The sequence below is a fragment of the Loxodonta africana genome, chromosome 4 (assembly GCF_030014295.1).
Source record: "Loxodonta africana isolate mLoxAfr1 chromosome 4, mLoxAfr1.hap2, whole genome shotgun sequence".
Taxonomy (NCBI): domain Eukaryota; kingdom Metazoa; phylum Chordata; class Mammalia; order Proboscidea; family Elephantidae; genus Loxodonta; species Loxodonta africana.
The window spans coordinates 86,218,601-86,232,464 of NC_087345.1; the positions used below are offsets into that span (position 1 = coordinate 86,218,601).

General features: G+C 35.0%; 1 protein-coding gene across 1 annotated transcript; it reads right to left on the reverse strand.

Moving 5' to 3' along the window:
- Positions 1 to 12,531: 12,531 nt before the first annotated feature.
- On the reverse strand, positions 12,532 to 13,631 carry LOC135231321 (olfactory receptor 6C3-like). Its single transcript, XM_064285155.1, has one exon. It carries the CDS (start codon positions 13,507 to 13,509, stop codon positions 12,532 to 12,534), a length of 978 nt encoding a protein of 325 aa, XP_064141225.1. The 5' UTR covers positions 13,510 to 13,631.
- Positions 13,632 to 13,864: the final 233 nt, after the last annotated feature.

The window sequence follows — 13,864 nt, forward strand, 5'->3', positions numbered from 1 at the left end:
ATGTCTTAGCATGCTGCTTTTCACTTTCTTTTATCTAAAAATATTATTTTTAAATTCCCCTCGTGATTTATTCTTTGGCTTATTGGTTATTTAGGAGTGTACTGTTTAATTTCCATATATTTGTGATTTTCTTACATTTTCTTCTATTGTTGATTTCTATTTTAATTGTATTTTGGTCAAAGGACATATTTTGTATTATTTCAATTATTTTGTATTTATTTAGGTTTGTTTTATAGCCCGGTATATGATCATTCTTCAGAATCCCCATGTATACTGCCTAGTTTTATATCCATTACTGAAAATGAGTTATTGAAGTCTCTATTATTGTTTAATTCAAAATGGCCAATACAGTCCATTTCAGCTCACTAATGGCTTTTTTTTTTTTTTTAATGGCTAGGATATTGATGTTTATGCATTCCATTTCATTTGTGACGATTTCCAATTTTCCTAGATTCATACTTTGTACATTCCAGGTTCCGATTATTAATGGATGTTTGCAGCTGTGCCTCCTCATTTTGAGTAGTGCTATATCAGCAAATGAAGGTCCTAAAAGCTTTATTACATCCATATCATTAAGGTAGAACCTACTTTGAGGAGATAGCTCTTCCCCAGTCATCCTTTGAGTGCCTTCCAACCTGGGGGACTCATCTTCTGGCACTATATCAGGCAATGTTCCACTGCTATTCATAAGATTTTCACTGGCTAGTGTTTTTCAGAAGTAGACTGCCAGGTCCTTCTTCCTAGTCTGTCTTAGCCTGGAAGCTCAGCTGAAATATGGGAGACAGCTTCCTGACCAATTGACTGGAAGACACCCATATTTATGCCTATTCCCAAGAAAGGTGATCCAACCAAATGTGGAAATTATAGAACAGTTCCATTAATATCACACGCAAGCAAAATTTTGCTGAAGATCATTCAAAAACAGCTGCAGCAGTATATCAACAGGGAACTGCCAGAAATTCAGGCCAGCTCCAGAAGAGGATGTGGAACCAGAGATATCATTGCTGATGTCAAATGGATCCTGGCTGAAAGCAGAGAATACCAGAAGGATGTTTACCTGTGTTTTATTGACTATGCAAAGGCATTCAACTGTGTAGATCATAACCAATTATGGATACCATTGCAAAGAATGAGAATTCCAGAACACTTAATTGTGCTCATGAGGAAACTTTACATAGATCAAGAGGCAGTTTTTTGGACAGAACAAGGGGATACTGATTGGTTTAAAGTCAGGAAAGGTGTGCACCAAGGTTGTATTCTTTCACCATACCTATTCAATCTGTATGCCGAGCAAATAGTAAGAGAAGCTGGGCTGTATGAAGAAGAACGGGACATCAGGATTGGAGGAGGACTCATTAACAACCTGTGTTATGCAGATGACACAACCTTGCTCGCTGAAACTGAAAAAGACTTGAAACACTTACTAATGAAGATCAAAGACCACAGTCCTCAGTATGGATTGCACCTCAACATAAAGAAAACAAAAGTTCTCACAACTGGACCAGTAAGTCACATTACGATAAGTGGAGAAAAGATTGAAATTGTCAAGGATTTCATTTTACTTGGATCCACAGTCAAAAACTATGGAACCAGCAGTCAAGAAATCAAAAGACGCATTGCATTGGGCAAATCTGCTGCAAAGGGCCTCTTTAAAGTGTTGAAAAGCAAAGACATCACCTTGAAGACTAAGGTGTGCCTGACCCAAGCCATGGTATTTTCAATTGCATCATATGAGTGTGAAAGCTGGACAATGAATAAGGAAGACTGAACAAGAATTGATGCCTTTAAAATGTGGTGTGGGTGAAGAATATTGAATATACCATGGACAGCCAAAAGAATGAACAAATTTGTTTTGGAAGTACAACCAAAATGTTCCTTAGAGGCAAGGATGGCGAGATTGCATCTTATGTACGTTGGACATGTTGTCAGGAGGGATCAGTCCCTGGAGAAGGACATCATGCTTGGCAGAGTACAGAGTCAGTGGGTAAGAGGAAGACTCTCAAAGAGGTGGATTGACACAGCGGCTGCAACAATGAGCTCAATCATAGCAACAGTGAGCTCAATCATTATAACAATTGTAAGATGGCGTAGGACCGGGCAGTGTTTCGTTCTGTCGTGCATAGGGTTGCTATGAGTCAGAACTGACTCGACAGCACATAACAACAAAAACAACTATTATTGTGAAATCTTGTTAGGTGAATACATGTTTATAATTGTTTATTCTACCCAATAGATTGACACTTTATAATTATAAAATATTATTTGTATCTTGTAACTTTGATGGCACTGTGTTTTGGTTTGTAACTTTTTTGTCTTAAAGTCTAATATGTCAAATATTATAATAGAGAACCCAGATCTTTTTTTTTTTTTTTTGGTTACTGCTTGCATGGTGTATTAGTTTCCTAGTGCTGCCATAACAAAATACCACAAAGTTAATGGCTTTGAAGAAGGGAATTTATTGTCTCAGTTCTGAAGACTAGAGGTCCAAGTTCATTGATGGGCCTATGAGCTCTCTCTCTGTTTGTTCTAGGGAAAGGTCCTTCCTGTCTCTTTCAGCTTCTTACAGTAAAAAAAAAAGAAAGAAAGAAACCTGTTGCTATTGAGTGAATACCAACTCATAGCAACCCTATAGAATAGAGGAGAACTTCCTCATAGGGTTTTCAAAGAGCGGCTGGTGGATTCCAACTGCTGACATTTTGGTTAGCCGCTGAACTCTTAACTACTGTGCCATCAAGGCTCCTTGTAGCTTTTGTAGCCCTTTGCAATTCTTATGGATGCTTATAGATGTGTCTGCCTCCATTATCACCTGGCATCTGTCTTACTCTGTGTGTTTCTTTCCATCTCCCTTTAAGATACCATTCAGAATGGAAGAAGGCTTATTCTACTCTGTTATGGCTTAAGTGATAATATCTCCAGCTGCTCTTTGGAAACCCTATGGAGCAGTTCTACTCGGTCCTATATGGTCACTATTAGTTATAATCAACAGAATGGCAATGGTTTTTCTTTTATCTTCAAAGAATTGCACTATTTTCCCAGACAAGGCCACAATTCCCAGACACAAGTTTTGGCACTTCAACATATATTTTTTGGAGACACTTTCAATCCAGAATACATGGCATATCTTTTACATCCTTTATTTTCAATCTATTTGTGTCTTTTAATCTAAATAGTGTCTATAATAGACAGACATGTATTTGGGTCATGTTCTTTTTTTAGGCTGTTTCCAATCTCTGCCTTTCAATTGGCTTGTTTCACTGTTTAAATGTAATTACTAATAAAGTAAGACTTATGTCTTCCGTTTTTTTTTTTTTAAATATGTTTATGTTAGCCTACTCCTGGATTGCTGGCTTCTTTGTGTTAAGTTGGTTCATCCTAGTGTACCTTTAAATTTATCTGTTGTATCTTTTACAGCATACGTTTCAAGTTGTTTTCTTAATGATTTCTTGTGGATTACAGTTAGCATCTTAATGTAAAACCAACTCATTCAGATGAATGATGTCTTAATTTCAATGATATTCAATGTATCTTGATCCTGCTCATTCTTTGTAAAAAAAATTGTCATACAAATTACATATTTGTATGTTAAAAGCAAGTATTTTTTTTTCTCCATTTCATGTAAGGTTTTTCTGCATTAAAGAACACTCCCAAGAAAACGAAAATGTAATCGATAGAATGGAAAAAATATTTGACCATCATTTACCTGATTAAGTCTTGAGTGATTTTTAAAAAGTATATTGAAAAAAAAAAAAAAAAACGTGTGGATGAAAGCTCTCAGGCCCTTGAATATAATCACATAAACTAACACCCTTCTTTCTTCCCAGGAAAAGTCCACCCAAACCAAAACCAAACCCACTGCTGTCAAGTCGATTCCGACTCATAGCGACCCTATAGGACAGAGTAGAACTGCCCGATAGAGTTTCCAAAGAGCATCTGGAGGATTCGAACTGCCGACCTCTTGTTTAGCAGCCATGGCACTTAACCACTACCCCACCAGGGTTTCCAAAAGATGACTAAAAATTGTTACTTTGAAAGATTGTAAAGCAAATTTAAACACAAATGAAATCTAAATGATTTCTATTCAAGGCCACATAAATATTAGATATGCCTTTGTCTTAGTTACCTAGTGTTGCTGTAACAGAAATACCACATATGGATGGCTTTAACAAAGAGAAATTTATTCTCTCACAGTCTAGGGGTCTAGAAGTCCTAATTCAGGATGCCACTTCCAGGGGAAGGATTTCTTTCTCTATTGGCTCTGCAGGAAGGTGCTTGTCATCGATTTTCCCCTGGTTGAGGAGCTTCTCAGTTTAGGGACTCCAGGTCCAAAGGATGTGCTCTTGGTGGTTTTTCTTGGTGGTATGGGGTCCCCCTGTCTCTCTGTTTGCTTCTCTTTTTTATATCTCCAAAGAGATTGACTCGATGTACTATCTAATCCTGTAGATTGAGCCTACCTCATTTATGTAACTGCATCTAATCCTTTTTTTAATCTAATCCTGCCTCATTAACATCATAGTGGCAGGATTTACTACACATAGGAAAATTGCATCAGATGACAAAATGTTGGACAATCATATAACACTGGCTATCATGAACTAGCCAAGCTGACACACATTTTGGGTGGGGGGACACAATTTAATCCATAACAGCCATCAATCACCCCAGTAAATTCTTCACTTACATGTCTCTGATGGAAAATTATATCCAATATAGAACCCCATATGTTTTGTAGGTGATTTTTTTGATCCGACAGATATTAAGAAAACTTTTTTTAAAATGCATTAGGTATTTCGGTGCTTGTGCCCAGAGTGGACAGTAGCAAGAAGAATTTTTTTTTTTAAATAATTTTCTTTTTCTTATCCCGGACATGCAAGTGTTCAACAGTTTAACCTCAGTTCATTCCGCTAAACATCTCTGGAGTCTACTCCCTGACCCTGCAATCCACTGCCACTATTGTGTTTTTGAACCTTTAAAAAATATCTCTTTTAGCTTAAAGTGTTGATCGTCTCCCCTGTCTTCCTAACTCCAAACATTATAAAAAACATTCTTAGCACATTTAACAGGTCAGTCTTTATAAAATAAAAATTTGATCACATTGATGCTTAGATAGAAAAAGAAAACCCTCATGTGAAACATCAGCCTCGGAATCATCTATAGTCTAAGTTTCTAGACTATTTCATGTGATTTAAAGAGTTATTTTAGGTACAAGACACATGGAATTTTTTTCTCAGTAATCTACTCACACTAAATTTTCAGATCTACAGACCAATCAGATTAAGTCCTACTACATTTTAGGTCATAAAAACTTTTTATGATTTGAAGCTGCCTCTTTTTCTTCCCTTGTTACATACTGTCCCGAGTGAGGCAAGTTTCCCTCCAAGGGGAGCTAACACTTGTTGATAACTAACTATGGGCCAGGTTTTGATCTAAATATTGCTTTATACATACTGCTTCTTTTCATTCTCAAAGTAAATATCAAGTAATAACTATTATTGTATCTATTTCATAAATGGAGAAACTTAGCAACAGAGTTTTAGAATTTGACCAGGCTCACATGTTATCCTGGATTTATATCTGGTTGACTGGCTCAAAAGCCTACATTCCTTTATCAAGCTAGTGACACTTGAACTATGAACTGGTGCCTCAAACATTGTGCGTGTTGTTATACACATGCCTCTAACTTCATTTTACTCTTTTTTCGTATATATCATAACTGTCATAAGAATTACCCTTTTTTGAACTGCATTTCTCATACACTGAAATAATTAAACCTTCATTACTATGAGAACACAATTTTGTGCAGAGCTTTGCCATAAGAGAAATCATACTCTTTGATAACTGTTTCTTTGTTTGTCTCTCCCATAGTAAGCTGTATCATCCTGAAGAAGAAAAAAATTATAACAAGTGTAGTATATAAGACAAAGTACACCTATAAGAAATACACATAAACTAATTACACTTATCCAGACAAATTTGTATGTGACAAACTTATAACTATTTTTTTTTTTTATGACACAAAGTTCTATGTCTTTGGAATTAAAAGAAATTTAAAAATCTGTGAAAATTGGAAGACAGAACTCTTACTATAACACTGCAAGAAGCGTGAAAGATAAAGCAGGAAAGCGTAGTGTGCTGACAGATTTGTTTAAGTGCTATAAGAAACTTAACATAGTGAATGGATAAATTAAGTAAACATGAAAAAAGGAACAAAAAATATATTCATCGTTTCTGTCTCAAGATTTTAATTTTTTTCCTTATTTTAAAAAAAAATGAAAACTTTTTTTAGTGTATCCTTGAAAGCTTGTTTCACTTGTTGGTTCCTAAGATGAAGGGATTGAGTAAAGGAGCAGCTGAGGTATAGAAACAGCTACACCTTTGGGTAAAGCCACCCTTTCTTTTGCTGATGGCTTCATGTAAATAAAGATGATACAGCTACCATAAGTAAGGGAGACTACAATCATGTGGGAAGAACAAGTGGAAAAAGCTTTTGTTCTTTTCTGAGCAGAGGGGATTTTTAGAATGGTCTTAACTATATATGTATAGGAAAAAATTACAACAAGTGTTACAACTGTGAAAACAAACAAAATCATTTCTAGGAAGTGTGTCTGTGCAAGAAATCTGCAAGATAGGAGAAGTGTCACACATGAAATGATCAATTACTTTGGAAGCACAAAATTCCAGTTTTAGTCCCAAGACCAATGGTGGAAAGGTATTCAGAAAAGCCAGCAGTCCATGAACTGAGTACAAGTTGGTAGCACACTTTGCTTCTCATAATGATGGAGTAACGCAGGGGTTTGCAGATGGCTGCATAACGGTCATAGGACACGGCAGCCAGAAGGTAAAACTCTGTAACTCCTAACAAAAGAAAAAAGAATAGTTGAGATATACAATCATTGTAGGAAACGATTTTGTTTTTAGTCACAATGGTTGTCAAGAATCTAGGAATAGAGATTGGTTAAGATTTCCAAAAAAGAGAAATTTCGTAGGAAGAGATACATTGGATCAGTATGGATTGCATCTCAACATAAAGAAAACAAAAATCCTCACAACTGGGCCAATGAGCAACATCATGATAAACGGAGAAAAGATTGAAATTGTCAAGGATTTCATTTTACTTGGATCCACAGTCAAAAACTATGGAAGCAGCAGTCAAGAAATCAAAAGACGCATTGCATTGGGTAAATCTGCTGCAAAGGACCTCTTTAAAATGTTGAAGAGCAAAGGAGTCACCCTGAAGACTAAGGTGTGCCTGACCCAAGCCAAGGTATTTTCAATCGCATCATATACGTGTGAAAGCTGGACAATGAATAAGGAAGACCGAAGAAGAATTGATGCCTTTGAATTGTGGTGTTGGTGAAGAATATTGAATATACCATGGACAGCCAAAAGAATGAACAAATCTGTCTTAGAAGAGGTACAACCAGAATGCTCCTTAGAAGCAAGGATGGCAAGATCGTGTCTTACATACTTTGGACATGTTGTCAGGAGCGATCAGTCCCTGGAGAAGGACATCATGCTTGGCAAAGTACAGGGACAGCAGAGAAGAGGAAGACCCTCAATGAGGTGGATTGACAGAGTGGCTGCAAAAATGAGCTCAAGCATAACAATGATTGTAAGGATGGTGCTGGACCAGGCAGTGTTTCGTTCTGTTGTGCATAAGGTCACTATGAGTTGGAACCAACTTGATGGCACCTAACAACAACAACAGCAAGTTAGGGTGTGCACTTTCACTCTGGGATAATGGAATGTAACAGTAATCAAGTCTCTATAAATTAACAAAACATAAATATGTCACTAAACAATTCCCATAATTTTGAGTTAATTAACTTGGCCTGGAAAAATATGCAAATACATCATACAACAATTCCCTAATTGGCAATAAGATATAATATAAATGAAGAAAACATAAATATGTCATACAACAATTCTTAAGCTGGCAATAAAACATAGCAATTACAGTTGAACACAACGGCGCAAAGTTTATATAAACCCATAGATTTCTGCTCATTTTCAGAGAAGACAAAAGTAAAACAATTTAACTTTCCATCAGAATACATAGAAGTCTGCTGAGATACTGCTCCCTAAAACTGACCACTCATAAAAGCCTGAAGAAACATTTACTCTTAAAGGTTAAAGCCTGAAGTCTAAAGATTTAAACTCTAACATGTAAACTAACATTATAATTGTTAATTCTAACTCTCCAATGCTAAATGAATGTCTTGAGGTCTTACTTGCATGCCTTGCCATGATTGCCTTGCAATAATCTAAACGAGTTTGTGTATGACAAACCTGACCATTATTTATTCTTAAGATAAAATCTTCCAAGACAACATCTCAACCATATTTTTGAAAAATTGTTCCTCTTTATTATCCTTTATGTTTTAAATTAAATATCACTTTCTCTGAGAAACCTTTATGATTTCTAGTTTCAGTGAGTCAATCCATACACACTCACTACGTTATTACTTGTGTTTGAGTTGGCTCCGAATCACAGGGAACTGATGTACAAAATACTGATCAGTCCGTACCACGTTCATGATCACCAGCATGCCTGAGTCCATTGTTACATTCCAATCTAGGGTGCTGATCTTCCAGCAGTATATGGGACCATATCCTGATGGGATTCTTTAGATTTTTAATGGCTAATTTTTGGAAGTAGATTACAAGACCTTTTTTCCTAGTCTGCCTTAGCTTGGAAGCTCTACTAAAACCTGTCCTGCTGTTATTTGAATTATGGGTAGCATGCCTTCTAGCATCATAGCAATATGCAAGCCACCATGGTACAACAAATTGACAAATGGGTGATGGACATACACACTATAGTAACAAATACTTCTGTAGTAGAACTCAACATAATTTTTTATTTTGGGTGATAATAATCCTGATTAGAATTGAAGCTCCTTTAGGAAATATAGTGATGTAGTTTTGAATCATCACCATTACCTAGGACTATCACTAAAACAAAGTTGCGATTTAATAAATGCATGTTGACCCAGTGACTGAATAAATGTCTACAGTCTTATAAAACTGAGTGATGGATTAATTAGTCAAAAGATCTAAGAAAGCTATGCTTTCTATGTATCATAAGCTCTGTAAACTGGAATACTCAAAAGAGTTATTTCCTTAGGCATTCACAGAGTAAAAATGTAAAAATAATTTATAATAGTTATTATAATTTCCTAATTATATGAAGCATGTATTCAGGATTTTTAATTTTTTTTAACTGTAGCATGTCTATGCTTAACTTTCAGATAGTGTCTCAGCACTTAATAGGTATAAAAGTAGGAGCAATGGCAGTTTTTAGTGTCCTGTAAGAAATTTGGCATCTTTAAAAAAAAAGAATCTATAAAAAATTCTGTTATGAATAAAGGATACATTAATCTAACTGAATGAATAGACAAGTATAGGATACAGCATAGATCACTCTAAGGAAAATAAAAACTTAGCCGTTCCCAAGCCAGGGCAAGAGGGACGCTGAAGAAGAGTTTTAATTGCTGAGAGGATAATTACCATTTTCAATGATAGTTTTTGCTGTGTATATAATAAGCCTTTTGATATTTACAAAATAATACTTGTGGATAACAGTTAATAAGTATTTTTCTTGCCAGCCATTTTTCCTGAGTACTCTATGTTTTTTTTTTTTTTTACTCTATATGTAGTAAAATATCAAATGCTCACACATCTAAAATAATGCTCAAGAACACAGAGGCTATTCTAACAGCTGAGGTTCTTATCACAGAAATAACTCACCTTTTTGAGGTGAAACACCTGCACCGTGAGAGTGAAACAAGCATAACAATGGTTAGTCCATCCGGTCTTGATTCTTTATATGAATTTATACTGGTCTCCACCCAAATAAGTGAGGAAGGAGAGAAACTGTTTGAACATACATTCAGTTAGCACTGTATACCCCTATACACTGTATACTCCTTACTGTTAATGTTTATTTAAAAATTCCGTTGGCAATTTGATCCACGACTGCTTTACATTACACAGGGGTCTGCATCTGCCTGTTCAGGAAGGCAGTAGTCCAAAGCTCCTTAGAAACAAAGTCATAGACTTGGAGCAAAACCAAAGCCCTTCATACTGTTGGATTCTCAAACACTAGTGTTACATTTGAATAACAGCTCTTACTTTAAAAAATTAATCTATGTATATCTTTTATAATTTGATCTCACACTAAGCGTATGACATAAAAACTAAAGTATTTTCATCTTTATTTTAAAAATGAGGATACTGAAGTTTGAAAAGCTAACCAGCCTAATTATCTTTAATTCTTACTGATGGTAAGTTGAAAGTCAGGTATCATAACTCAGTACTTCAATAACAGTCATTCTCTATTTATTTAACCAGAAAAAAAATGTATCTTATTGTTTATAATGTGTTAAATAATTATAATTATGAATCAGTCAAATTTAACTCAATTTCAGATAGAACCCCAGATCTACATACATGGCTAAGTATTTTTCTTTTTGTCTATCATTGCAAAAACTGTCATTTACTTAGTTTGCTCAGAATGGCAGCTATTGTTCCAGCATGCCAGTCAAGTTCAAAAACATAAAGCATAGTCACGTAGAGTAATTACTACATATGTCATTAAAAAAAAAAAAAAAAAAAGCCAATACTGTTGCCGTTCAGTCAATGACAACCCCACGCGCCTAAGAATCGAAATGTGCTTCATAGGGCTTTCAATGGCTTATATTTTGGAAGTAGATTGCCAGGCCTTTCTTCTGAAGCAGTTTTGGGTGGACTCAAATCTCCAACATTTGTTTAGCTGTTGAGTGCAGTGTTAACAGTTTGTACCACCCAAGAGACCCACTATGTCATAAAAAAAAGTGTGCAAAAATAATTAAGGTTTTATACTTGGTAATATGTATAATATTTTTAAGTATTAACTAAATGTTAGTTATTAATGGAATGTCTATTTAACTGAGGCTTTGCAACGTAGCAAATATTTCTCTGTATCTGCTGTCTCTCTCATAACTGTAATCCTAATATAATACATAAAAATAACAAGGAATGTGCCTGCCTTATGGCTGTAATGTTTTTTGGAAATTCTGAATGATGTGGACAAGCCTATTATATTTATAACCTTAATATCTTCATGTGCCTGTACAGTGTATTCTTCATAGAGATATTATAGAATTTATATACGGTTGGATTATAATCATCTATTTACTTCTTTTTTTCCTTACACTGGATATGAACAAGCACAAAAGCCGCTCCTTTCTAGCACTGAATCATTTCCTAAGTAGATACTGAAATTTGTGAATAAAGAGGTGAATAAATACATGAATAAAAGCGATATGTAAAAGATCTCTGAGACTATTTAAATCACAGACAAATGTAAGGTATCAACAAGACTCTTACAGAGTTTAAATTCCTCTGAGAGAAGTCACCATGTTCATTTCTCACATTGGAATGCATTCTATGCCAGATCTTGAAAGCATATAGATCCATATAAAGACCAAAACCTATTTGAATTATACTAAAAATCAGCATAACAACACTTTTCATGATTTGACAAGTACTTCAACTTTTTTTTTATATTTCATTTTGTAAGTATAAATTTAATTGTAATTTAGCAATGAAGCCTGTTAAACGAAATTATCTAATCAACATAATTTGGGAGAACAAGAAAAGAAAAAGAAAATTTGAAATTGAAATTCTTCTAAACTATAGCCATTTTTTTTTTATACCATTAGTTACTGTTTTATATTTTAAACCAGATGAATCATTATTACAACAGTTACCATACAATTAAAATAAACATAGTGGAGCCTAAATTTATTTTTGTATTTTGCGATGTGGAACTTTTATAATTTACAGAAAAAATAGAAGTGAAATGTGTTTCAGTTTTAGGGCATTTACTTTGCATGTTTTAGAAAAATATGAATATCTTCTAAGAAGTGATAAAAAACATGAAAATATAAAAATTACTTAATATCATGATCAATATTATCCAGAAAATATACATTAAATTTCACAAAGTATAAAGCTCTGTATTCGAAGTACAAAATGATAGTATATATTAAACTGAATTTAATGAACAATGACTCAGAGCATGGAAATTCTATAAACACTACTGAGAACATTATCAATATTCATCTTGAAAATACACAAGAAATTACACACATTTGAAACACTACATTTGAAATACAGAGCAATAATAACTGCGTCTTTTAAGAGCTGAGAAAATAAATAGAATTAAAACAATTTTACTCCATCTTAACTACAGTGTGCCTTCAAGGAAAATGTAAGGTTTTCAGAAAATTCAGTAGGAGAAATAAACTTTACTATATTTTAAAATATGTCAATAGACACTGCATTGGAGAAACTCAGGCACAGAGATGAAAGTGAGGGATTTGCAAAATATCAGGTCAAATGATGTGACAGGTGAAGAGACTCTAAAAGAACAAGCATACCTCTACAAACATCTCTGAATTTTAGGTTTATATTTAATTGTTCCTTATACTCCCTCCTGCCCCCCTGCCAAAAAAAAAACTGTTGGTGTAGAGTGGATTCTGACTCATATCAACCACATATGTCTGTATTTTTGCTAAAAAAGAAAAAAAACTCCCAATTTGTAGAAAAAACTACATTTTGGAGCAAGCCTTTAAAGACTTGTTTTACTTGCTGGTTCCTCAGGGAATAAATGAAGGGGTTCAGCATGGGGGCAACAGAGTTGAGAATAGCGACTTCTTTGGTCAATGATGCCTTTTCTTTTGCAGAGGGATTGGCATACATGAAGACGCAGCTTCCATAAGAGATGGAAATGACAGTCATGTGAGAGGAACAAGTGGAGAAAGCTTTTTTTCTCTGACTGGAAGACGGGATTCTCAGAACAGTCCTGATGATGTACATGTACGACAAAATCACTAATGCCAAAGTGAGTAGCAAAATAACCAAAGCAAAGTAAAAACCAATTACTTCTAGGAGGCATGTATCTGAGCAAGATAGCTGTAAGAGGGGAAAATAGTCACAGGCAAAGTGATCAATGACATTGGAAGCACAGTAACCCAGCTGGAGGAGGAGCATTAGGGGTGGAAAACCGGTCAGAAACTCTCCCAGCCACGCACATAACACAAGCAGGGAGCAGAATTTCCTGTTCATGATGCTTGTGTAATGCAGGGGCTTGCAGATGGCCACACAGCGGTCATAGGACATGGCCGTCAGAATGTAAAATTCTGTCACCCCCATGAAAATAAAGAAGAAGAGTTGAGCTGCACAGTTGTTATGGGAAATGGTCTTATCCCTGGTGAAAATTCCACCCAGAAATCTAGGAATGCATAAGGTTGTAAAGGAGATTTCTAGGAGGGAGAAGTTCCGCAGGAAGAAATACATAGGTGTCTGTAGATGGGAGTCCACGAAGGTTAGGGTGATGAGAGTCAGGTTTCTAGTGATGCTTAACACACATGTGATAAATAGAAAGAGGAAGATCACAGTCTGAAGGTCAAGGTCATCAGAAAGGCCTAGGAGGACAAACTCTGTGACCACTGTGTGGTTGTTCATTTCTCTGTCTTAAATTTTTAAAATTTTCCTTCTTTTAAACATATTTAGACAAAAATAATATTAAAGGGAAGAGATGAAAGATATAATTCATCATGATCAGCATCGTCATTGCCAATATCCTAAAATACCCTATATAATCCATGCAAATTTTTTATTTTTAAGTTCTTGTTGGCTTTCTTTTAATACATATTTATTGGCTCTTTTATGTTAAAAATACAGTAGCAGATAGAAAATCTTCACACAATAAAGCACATCTTTGGGAGACAATGAATAAAATAATTCTCATTTTATGTCCTATTTATGCAAACTCTCATGACAATTTTGTTGAAACAGTCTTAAGAATTGCATAGCCCTT